Genomic DNA, 10,995 nt, shown 5'->3' on the forward strand with positions numbered 1-10,995 from the left:
GCGGGGCAGGACTTCCGGGGTGGGGCCGCCTGTTAAGCGGCGGGGCTGCAGGAGCGACCCGAAGTTTCCAGAAGAGTCGGGATCGGAGCGGTGGAGAGCGGGATTTGTGCCCGCCGCCTCGGGGGTCTCTTGTCGCCACCACTGCCGTCGCCACTACCACCACCAGCTCCATCGCCATGGTGAAGGAGACCACCTACTACGACGTGCTGGGCGTGAAGCCTAACGCGTCCGCCGAGGAGCTGAAGAAGGCCTACCGCAAGCTCGCGCTGAAGTACCACCCGGACAAGAACCCCAATGAGGGCGAGAAGGTCGGCGGGACGGGCCGGGGCGGTGGGTCGGGCGGGAGGGGGCCGGGCTGGGGTCCAGCCGGCGGTGCTGCAGATGCCTGAGTGCCGGTGACTGTCCTTCCCGCAGTTCAAGCAAATCTCTCAAGCTTATGAAGTGCTGTCGGACCCGAAGAAGAGGGAGCTGTATGACAAAGGAGGCGAGCAAGCTATCAAGGAGGGCGGCTCCGGCGGCGGCTTCGGGTCACCCATGGACATATTCGATATGTTTTTCGGCGGCGGAGGGAGGATGCAGAGGGAGAGGCGAGGTAATGTGTCGGCTAGGGTATCATATTCTCTGAGGAGAATACCGTAGGTATAGGAATTCAAACAGAGTTAAACTGAAGTTACAGGCTTAATCTGAATATTTGAGGAAACTGTTCCCCTTTAATGCCCGAAACCACAAGGAAGGGCGTTTGGTTGGTACGGTGGTAGTTTGATCTCCTGTGCATCGTCCCCTGTTAATCGCTAACCAGACGTGTTTGGAGAGCCTTTAGCTGAATGTAAACCTAGCTCCTGATAGAATAGGAAATGGAAGGGTAAAGTAGCTTAAAATGGTTTGTTAACTAAGCTGCTATAAGTGTAGCGTTTAAAAATTACTGTTTAAGCAACAAGAGATCAAGGTCCATTTCAGTCTATGAAACCTTCCTGTGTTCCTGCACTGTGCAGTGGAATTAAGTTGAAGCTGCAGTAAAATGCTACCCAGAAGTTAAATTCCAGTTTAATCACGCTGGAAGAACTTTAAACTCGTTAAGATCAGTGCTGACCTTATCACCTCTTAAGTGCAGATCTGGTGAAAAAGGGAAGAAAAAACGTTTTGTAACAAAACCTCAGGAGTGTCAATGTACTTGTTATGACCCAGAGTTCAGCATCTTTTACAAAACTAAGACTACAGCAGCAGAAGTGCTAAGGAGTACCTGAGGGTAAAAATGTATTTGCTTGTTTCTGGTTCCAGAAGGTCACCACGTGATAGGAAGAAAGTGCTGAAGTGGAGTTTCCAAATAGTCTTTCACTTGTTTGTAGATCTCATTGGTTGGTGGCTTTGTTAAAACCAGAGTCCTGCATTACAAAACTTTAAGTCTCAGGTTCTGTATGTTCTGTTGTTATTACTGTTTGTACTTCGCCAGAAGGTCTTCTCTGACTTTAAAAAGAATCAAAGTCATAACAACTGTTACCTAATATGACAGCAGCTGGGAAGGGGCTTTTGATCAATAGGAGCAAAACAAGACAAAGCTCTATTGAAACAAGATGTTAAAGCTCAAAGTCTTGGTTTATCATGGTTTGGCTGGGAGATGTGCAGACCAAGCTTCTAAACTTAAGTAAATCTGTGTTGTTTTACAGGTAAAAACGTGGTCCACCAGTTGTCAGTAAGTTTAGAAGACATGTATAATGGTGCAATGAGGAAACTCGCACTGCAGAAAAATGTTATCTGTGACAAATGTGAAGGTAATGTTGGAATTGAAACTAAAGAGAAGATGTTTCTAAAGCTTTTGGGGACTTTTTCTGGTAGTATGTAACCACCCATCTCCAATTTTTGTTCTCAGGTCGTGGTGGTAAGAAAGGTGCAGTAGAATGCTGCCCTAATTGCAGGGGAACAGGCATGCAGATCAGAATTCACCAGATCGGGCCAGGAATGGTGCAGCAGATCCAGTCTGTGTGTATGGAGTGTCAGGGGCATGGGGAGCGTATCAGCCCCAAGGACCGGTGTAAGAGCTGCAATGGCAGGAAAATTGTTAGAGAGAAGAAGATCCTAGAAGTTCACATTGACAAAGGTGAGGTGTCTTACTGAGGTGAAGTATTGCACTTGGATGTGCTGGCTGATTTCACAGCACTGAAGCAGAAGCTTTAGCAAATACGTGGTGTTGATTTGGGGAGTAAGAGTGCTGAATACACACAGTACAACTGCTTATTGCCTTAGGAAAAGCAGACTTGTTTCTAGGGAAGGTCAACTATCTATGTTCACTTCTAATGCCTGGTACATAACTATGAATTAATTCTAAAACCTGCATTATTGTAAGCAGTGAATTATTTTTCAGGTCACTCTAAGCCCAGATTGTGATCAGGTAGGCTAGTCAGTTTTCACTGCCCACAGCAAAACCATGCAGGCTGATCACTTCTGCTTTGTTTCAGTGTGAAGGGGAGCCAGGTCTGCTGTAGTGATAGGGTGCAGTGACAGTGCTGAGCCTCTCATGCTTAGACCTCTGCTGGCTACACAGCCCTGACAGTGCTGCTCAGCCCAGGTACTACATCCTTGCCTGGCAAAACGCAATTCAGCACACAAACCCTCAACATGGTGGGTGAACATAATGGTACTGAGTGACAAATGCCTCTCTGTTGAGGGGGCTGCCCAACAGCTGGTGGGAGAAGTCTCTGTAGTAGTGCAGCTTGTAAGACAGCAAGCTGACAAGTACATTACTTTTACAGTCAGGTAAAGGTCATGATTACGACCTGAAACTGTTAACATGTGTAAGCAGGGCTTATGCAATGCCTGAATTTGACTGGTCAAATGCTCTTGAAATGCAGCTTGTACACAGTATTTCTGGTTTCTTTTTTGTATTTGTGTATATAATGAAAACTTTTGATGATCTTCGGGACTTTACATTGGTGGCTCTTCTGGCAGTACAGTTAAACTTGATGGTCTTGAGACATAACACTGAATTCAGGTAAGCGTCACTGAGGTCTGTTGAACAAGTGAGTGGATTAAAAAAAAAATCAAAACCAAATGCTTCAAGGGAAGATCCTGGTGTTCTTGCTTAAGGATCCAGAGATATCTTGATATCAGCTCATGCCTATAGAAGTGTTTGTTGATGGTACTTTTACCTTAAAAATAAGAAAAGTGTTTATTTATTTTCTGCAATAGGAATGAAGGATGGTCAGAAAATAACATTCCATGGTGAAGGGGACCAAGAGCCAGGTCTGGAGCCAGGGGATATTATTATTGTCTTGGATCAGAAAGACCACTCTGTATTTACAAGGTAAAAACATTTGAATTCTCTTGTGTTATCTCCTGTGATGTTTTTCCACATGCTTCCTTGGTTACCACTCATCTTGTATGTATTGGAGCATCAGGAGATAGGATCACATGGCTGTCACTCAGCCTTGAGTTTGCCTGGGTGGTCACAGGAGCGCTGAGATGGGGGAATTCCGGTGCAACTAGTCTAGCCACTTGTGTTCTAATTGCATGAGATAATCTGCTGTGAGCTTTGGCAGCAGAAGAGGATAGAAGGCAAAAAAAAAAAGCAGTTACAGTTAAGAGTTTACAAACCTTTAATTTTAGGAGCTCATTGAAGTACTGATATTTTTAGTAGTTTTGAATATTTGTGGCTGTTTCCTTGCTGGCAGTCACTTAACTCAGAAAATTGCCATTTAGTATACTCAACTGTTGTTGTCTTGGCCTCGAGGCACAGAAAACTTGGAATGTGTGCACACGTTTTGTAGATCTTACTTAGGACAAACTTACTATAGCATGCACCCTTGTAATCAAACATGGCTTCCCACACTTCATTTCCTTCCTGACTGCTCTGAGCAGGATAATTGGTCCTGTCTGGTTTTTATTGTGAAAGCAAAAGTGGCTCGAGTAGCACTGGCCACATCTCAACTATTTCGTGTTCACAGGGAATAGTGCTTGGTGTTATGTGCCTCCCTCATTCCATGCTACTGTTTGTGGAATTAGTCTGTCCAGTATATTTCGGTCCAGTTAAAAGCACCATTTATGATCTCACAGAAATGTGTTGCAGTTGTTACGTCACTGCTGTTGTTCAGAGCAGTTACAAGGGAATCCATGGGTTTAGAGAAAGCACTTGTTTCAACACCAACCTTGTGCTTGTAAATAGCAACAGTGAGCCAGAGGTTCTTGGGAAACCTGCAGCTGGTCTGCCTGACTATCATGGATGGTGCTGAGCTCTTGAAGCTGGTGCCAGAATTCTTTGCCAAGGAACACTGAGCTCACAGGTTAAGAATCACTTCTGTTTGCTTTGGATGAGCTTACTCAGCTGATTTTTCTGGACTTCCAGTGAAACCAGACACTGATTCAGATATGCCACTGTTCTTAAGGTTTCCTGGGACTTGAAGTCCCAGTTCAGCTTGATCATTTTTGTCTAAGCTTTTGCCCAGTGCTGTCAGTTCCTAGTGTCCTTTGATAACCCTTGATATTACTGGTCCTGTGGGGTTATTCTGAGGTCATGCTCTCACACAAGTGGGATGTTCCTCCTCTCCTGTCAGAGTCTAAAATTAGCTTTTTGTTCAAGTCTCCTGCCGGAGACCTTTCAGAAACAGGATGAGTGTTCTACATTGTTTGAATAAGAGGATGGATTTTGTAGCATTTGAACATGTAGACAATCACTGGCATTGCCATGCTGAAGTCAGAGCACAATTAAAGGAATTAACACTATCTATTCTAGATACTTCTTGGTACGTTGTAAAAGGTACTTGCATCATTATCCAGTGGCCATCACCTGTTCAAACTTCCCTAGTAATAAATCTTCAGAATGTAACATATTGCCACAGTGCAAGCTAGTGCAATTAAGAAGGTATTTATCTACACAAATAAAGAAATTAATTGTCCCAGTTTCAGTATTTATGTGGGAGAATTTTTTTTTAATTGGATAGGAGCAGTGAAGTGAAACTGGATGCAAGTGGGCCTTGCTGTATTTATTTCTTTCCAATAAACACTTCTAACACTTTAAATAGCTTGGTATGATTGTAATGGCTCTCAGAGTGGGTATCATTCTAGTAATTGAGGAGCTACATTAATTTGTTTAATTGGACTTCTATTATAATTACAGCTTACTGTAATTTTGAAGTTAAATACTGAAGTTGGGTATGATCCTTTCACTGTTTCTCACTCTGACTGTTGTTGATTGATTCTGCCTTAGACGAGATGAAGATCTGCTTCTGTCCATGGATATTCAACTGGTTGAAGCGCTTTGTGGCTTTCAAAAGCCTATCACAACCCTGGATAACAGAACTATTATTATTACCTCCCATCCTGGTAAGAGCTGGTTTGCTTTCTGTTGAACTTCTACTATACATTGAATGTAAGCTGGAAATCTAAGGGAACAGAAGCACCCCATATTAATGTAAAAGGGGTGCGTACTGGTGTGAAATTCTTTGCCCTAGTCTTTGCAACAAATCTTAAAATAAAAAAGGATTTTTGCATAGCAGTCAGCAGTAACTTTCTCTTTGCGTGACATAGTAACAGACCTTACCTCATGGACATACTTGCATACTGAGGATATCTCATGAGAATTGAAGGCCGTGGGTCTCTGAAAACCACTTTTTCAGCCTTGGAAGCGATGGAGCACTTAATAAATTTGTAAGTATGCTTCCTTTGGGAAGCATAACAAGGTTACAGGAATGTAATGTAGCTATCAATCTGCTTTCCTACTCAGATGTTACAAGGCAGTAAGTTCCTGTTAGACTACTACCTGTTGGTGTTGCTGCCTAACCACAATGTAGAAAACTACATAAATATTGAAGGGAATTACAGCTAAAGCTGCCTCTGTTGCCTGCATGAATCCCTTCCTGTTTTGGTAATTTTTCCTGTTTGCTTTCTTAGGCCAGGTTGTTGAGCATGGGGCTATTAAGTGTGTGTTGAATGAAGGTATGCCAATTTATCGCAGACCATATGAAAAAGGACGTCTCATCATAGAATTCAGGGTAGGTGAATCAGCTCAATTCCGTGGCATTTCAGGACTGAACATCCATCCAAAATTTAACCAATAAACACTACCTCAGTCAAGAAGTTACACAAACAATCAGATAGCTGTTTTTGTATTTGTTCTTCACAATGGTGGGAATATGCAGCGTGTCAGAATTACAATTCAGAACAAAGAAAACTTCCAGAGCACTATGTGAGCCAAGTATGTTAGATACCAGAGGAGTTTCTTGAGCAGCCTAGTGAATTTCTATTTGCTTGGCATATTCTTTTGTTTCTATTGTCCATAGGAAGGACACATGAGTAACTTCAGCTTCTGTGCTGGAGCAGAAGAGTAGGTTGGAAAATGCTGATGTTTTTCCTCTGGGGAGAAGCTAATGCTGGGAGCTATAGCAGCAGGCCCCATCTGCTACAGCTTAGACTACATTTAAGCTTATCTCTAATGCTGACATTTTGTTTTGATCCATATTTAAATATGTAGTTGTATGTGTTATTATATTATATCTATGCTTTGCTTTTGTGGTTGATTCCAGAGGGCAGCCTGAGGCAGAAGAAAAGTGTTGATTGAGTTGCCAGAGTTAGTAACTAACTTCCTGCAGGCATTAAAACACAGCTTAGTGATGTTGATCATTTTTTCAAGCTCTGAATTCCATTTATCTATGACAAAGACAAAGCTGACTTGGAGAGATCTTTAACCTGTAGATCTGTTTGACCTAATAAAATAACCAGTTCAGACAGACTTGAGTAACATTAGATTTTGATGATTTCAGGTTATCTTCCCAGAGAGTGGCTTCCTCTCCTCGGATAAGCTGTCCTCACTCGAAAAACTGCTACCCACAAGGCAGGAGATAGAAGAAACTGAGGAAATGGAACAGGTGGAATTAGTGGACTTTGATCCCTCTCAGAAGCGAAAACACCACTATAATGGAGAAGTGTATGAAGATGATGAGCATCAGCCTAGGGGTGGTGTTCAGTGCCAGACATCATAAATGGGCCAGTGAATAACTTGTGATGCTTGTTTTGTATGCAGTAGTGGATGAGTGAAGGACTACAAGCAGTTTGCCCTCACCTCCTGCTATTTGTTGTTCTATCCAGCCATAGTCATTTCAAAATGCATAAAGAAATAAACTAAGTAAATAAACTGACTTTGCAATTTGTATAAAGCTCCAGGATGCAAGCTGAAATGAAGTTGACTGCACTTCACCTCTGCCTCTTGGTCCAGAAACCTCCCTTACCTGCTTGTCTTCTATTCCAAATCTTGTAATTCCTGTATGTGTGCAATTGCTCAGGCTTAAACTAAGATTCTGTGATGTGGTTTTTAGGAATTCTAGATCTTATACTCTGTGAATAAAGTATGCACAAGTACTTATAATCCATGGTAAAATGTAGTTAAGCTTTGTACAAATTAGGATAATATTTGGGCTTGTACTGGTGTTTGTTAAATAGGGACTGGCTCTAAGGCCGCCCACATGGTAGATGAGGCTGACAAAGGGTGTGGTCGATCTTCACAGGCCGATTAAAGTAATGAGATCCCCAAGCTCTCCATGCTGTTCCACATGTGGTCAGATGGTGCTTTCCTGAGCCAGCACTGGTCCTGACCCCAGAGCTAGATGTGGAACTTGCTTTGTTTCATTGGTCACTCCTGTTTGGCTGCTTTCCAGCACCACTGCCTGTGGAGCCAGTGGGTGCTTGGAGCTGCCTTGGCCACTGAGCTCTAGTAAAATCCTCTGGGCTTTGTCAGTACATAGGTGGCTTGGAACATCAGACTGCTGCTAGGTGAAACTATTTCCACCTTGATTCCTGAAATCAGATACCCCTTGGGGTGTCATGGAAGGCAGTCCCAGTCCTCTTCTGTGGGTGTAAGTGATCCTGTATAGGATAAAAGGCTACTGAATACAACCAACCAGTGCATCTATGATATTCTGAAATTATATTGTGTGCATTATTTCAAGCTGACTCCTAAATTTCTGTATGAATGTTCTAATTATTGTAGATGAAGTGTTTCCGATATAATTACAAAATTGTTCATTGCCACTTTTCTTAGACCAGATGTTGGTTTAAAAACACCACCCCCTTCTTTTTAGACAGCTATTCACAGAAAAATTGTAAAAACCTTTTTTCAGAAAATATGCTGAGAAGACAGGTCCAGATTTAACCTCTACTGTGGTAGTGTAGTCTTGCTCAACCATCTGGCTTGGGACAGAGCTTATGCTTTTCATGCTGCTTTAAAGCAAAAGCATCATGAGGAGAACTCATGGCAGTACGTATGTTGTAACTTGAATATCTGGAAGCTCTTGGAAAAAACATCTCTAGATCATCTAAGCATTGCAAGTTTTATTGTGTAAAGACAGCTGCTATGCCATGGATTTTGTACCTCAAATGTAGTCCCTTTAAGGTACCTACAGAACTGCATGTTTCACCTGCATGTTTCACCTACCTGCTTTTTTGTTTTCTTTCTCAACAGAAATAAAATTCTGTAGGCCAAATGTTTTTCCAAATTCTACTTCAGTGAGCTAATCAGATAGCGGAAAAAAGTGACTTATAGACGCCTGTGCTCTATCAGTAGCAAGGTTTCTCAGAGTTGAGGCGAGAAACAAAGTAATCTTCCTCGGGCTAGGGCTGACTCCTGGCTGACAGCTGGCTTGACACTTAAGCATCAGTAAAAGAAGCTATTTTTTTTCAGCTCAGTAAGCACCCTTATTTTTTTCCTGAACCAGTAGATCAAAACAGCAAGGAACAAACAACATTCCATTCACAGCTTTAAGCATGACAGTGGGACGTGATTTTGCTTCAGATGACTGTGTATTTTATTAAAGAAAAAAGCATTCCATAGACATTTTCTCGGGAGCACTAGTTTTCCTTTCACCTCCCCCATAGCTGCACTGGTGTAGTTAAGGTCCTATTCTTGACTTATTCTGGAGGCCATGGACAGTTCTGCTTCATATTTGATGAACCCACAGCAGATGGGCCAGGTCCAGGTTCCAGGAGGAGGCTGGCTGACCAGGAGCTGCCTCTGGAAGACTTAGCAGAGGATTCCAGGGCAGGATAGACTTACCACAAGGTTAGTATTCTGTTTCAAAATGAGCTGCTTACTGACACAAAATCTGTGCCCCAAACAAAATACTGGCAGCAGTAGAGTAAGCACTGGATGGCAAGAGCTAGTAGGACTTTGTTCTCCCGTGATATTTTGGGTATCATACAGTTAGAGCCAGCAGCTAGACATGTTCGGTGCCACTGAAAAATTAAGTAAGAACTTTCTGACTTCTTGTTTTATGTGAGATACAGTTTCTAATTTGGGGAAATTAACAAAATGGACAGCTGTAGAAATTTGGGATAGAGTAACACAAAATAGCTGTTTCTGTAACTACCAGTATAGTAATCTGACCTACTGAAAGCTGAATTTGCAATTATTTCCAGTGTTTTAACAACACCAAATCCATATGATCAAGCTTATATTTTAGTCTACTACAATTATTATTTTCACTGTGCACCAGGCATTTAGAACTCTTTTTTTTCCCCTTAAAACTAGCAGCTCCACTATTGCACAGGTTGGTTGTGAAACAGATCACCCACTGCAGGCTCGTTTAAGAGCCTATGCTCATTTTTGCTTCTGCTTTCAGAGTCTTTAGACTACAGGTCCTCTCTTTCCCCTAGTTTTGAATACCTGCTAACCAGCAGCAGTGGAAGAGTTTGGCTTAGCCCAGGGTTGTAAACTCAATCATCCAAATCTCTGAATTTGCAGTGTGATGTGAGGTCAAGCAAGCAAGCAACTTGCCTTGTATTAGCAGCTTCACCTGGGGAGACATTCTGGTGACTGATTTCTGCTCAGAGAATTAGAAGAAAAGTGAGGCTTGATTTAAGCCACACTTTCCAAAAACCACACACAAAAAAATGCCAGGCTTACTGTTTTCTTTGGGAGTAAAATGAGCACTGTTACAGTGCCCAAAGAATGGGACTTCAACTACCTTGTTAACTGCTGTCAGGAAAACGTAGTAGTAGTAATAATAATAATATCAACAATAATAATAAATTATACAATTAGATCTACATATAAGTAATAATAAATTATACACGTAGATTCACAGATAAGTGCTAAGTGCTTTATGTCTCTGCCATGATGGTGGGCATTCCAGAGCCAAAGCCAGTGTGTCTACTGGGACAGCCCCTGAGAATCCTGATGCTTGCAGGCAGACAAAACTGGTGAGCAAGGGGCTGCCAGTAAGTTTTGTGGTGGTAAGTTTTTACGGATGCCCCGATAGTTCTGAAGAAAAGGCTGGTACCTGCACGAAGTGCACAGGTGGATGGCCAGCTGTGACAGGGGTCTGAATGACAAGAGACGGTCAGCTGGCTGTGTGGTATTAGAGGGGCTGAAGCAGAGATAGGTAAGTGGGTTCAGAATCACCTCCCTGCAATAGATACCACTGAGCCTGAGGCACCTACACCCTGGTGACCCACAAAAGCAGGGCTCCAATTCAATCTCCACCCTTCAACTTGCAGGCCAAAAATGCAGATCTGATGGTTTAAAGGCTTTAGATGTCCATGAACAAGGCCAACAAAGAAAACCTCACCAGCAGTGCATCATGATTTCTGTAAAAAGAAATATCAAGTGGTTGTAAGTGGGCACTGAGTAGTCCATTTGCCAGCCTAATAGACAGTCATAAGGGGTATCCTTCCCTCCAGGAACTGGGATCCATGGTGTTAGCATAGACCACTACCCCCATGACTTTTTCATATGGGTACAAATAATGCCACAAGCCAAAATATAGATGGGATCAAGGAAGACAGTAAAGCCCTGGTGAGGCAGGTGAAAACCATCCCAAGTCTTTCCCATGCCCAAGTCACCTCCTCACCTCTCCTCCCTGTTAGAGGGACTGGGACAGCCAGAGGCAGACACATCATGCAAATCAATGTCTGAGTTTGTGCCTGGTGCTATCGAGAAGGTTTTGACTTTTATAACAGTGGGTTGTGGTTTTATGACTTTTAGCCTGTTAAAGGGGAGTGGGATCCCCCTGGCTA

General features: G+C 42.7%; 1 protein-coding gene across 5 annotated transcripts; it reads left to right on the top strand.

Annotated features, from left to right (window-relative positions):
• Nucleotides 1–32: 32 nt before the first annotated feature.
• Nucleotides 33–8,174, top strand: DNAJA1 (DnaJ heat shock protein family (Hsp40) member A1). Of its 5 annotated transcripts, none has more exons than XR_009934149.1 (8): nt 33–308; nt 415–592; nt 1,665–1,769; nt 1,868–2,095; nt 3,184–3,298; nt 5,198–5,313; nt 5,518–5,637; nt 5,881–5,981. XR_009934149.1 is itself a non-coding variant. In XM_062513170.1 (8 exons), exons 1-8 carry the CDS (start codon nt 177–179, stop codon nt 6,966–6,968), a joined length of 1,194 nt encoding a protein of 397 aa, XP_062369154.1. In that variant the 5' UTR covers nt 33–176; the 3' UTR covers nt 6,969–8,174. The 5 variants fall into 5 exon arrangements, 4 of the variants coding, with proteins under 4 accessions (XP_062369154.1, XP_062369156.1, XP_062369155.1 ...); XM_062513170.1 differs by lacking the exon at nt 5,518–5,637 and adding an exon at nt 6,750–8,174; XM_062513172.1 differs by lacking the exons at nt 5,518–5,637; nt 5,881–5,981 and adding an exon at nt 6,750–6,920.
• Nucleotides 8,175–10,995: the final 2,821 nt, after the last annotated feature.

The sequence above is a fragment of the Cinclus cinclus genome, chromosome Z (assembly GCF_963662255.1).
Source record: "Cinclus cinclus chromosome Z, bCinCin1.1, whole genome shotgun sequence".
Classification (NCBI taxonomy): Eukaryota; Metazoa; Chordata; class Aves; order Passeriformes; family Cinclidae; genus Cinclus; species Cinclus cinclus.

Bases quoted from the DNA above. Each gene is read 5' to 3' on its own strand.
- DNAJA1 (XM_062513170.1), top strand. From the start codon at position 177: ATGGTGAAGGAGACCACCTACTACGACGTGCTGGGCGTGAAGCCTAAC. The intron at 1,770-1,867 runs GTAATGTTGGAA...TTTTGTTCTCAG, and splicing joins TATCTGTGACAAATGTGAAG to GTCGTGGTGGTAAGAAAGGT. The intron at 5,314-5,880 runs GTAAGAGCTGGT...TTGCTTTCTTAG, and splicing joins TATTATTACCTCCCATCCTG to GCCAGGTTGTTGAGCATGGG.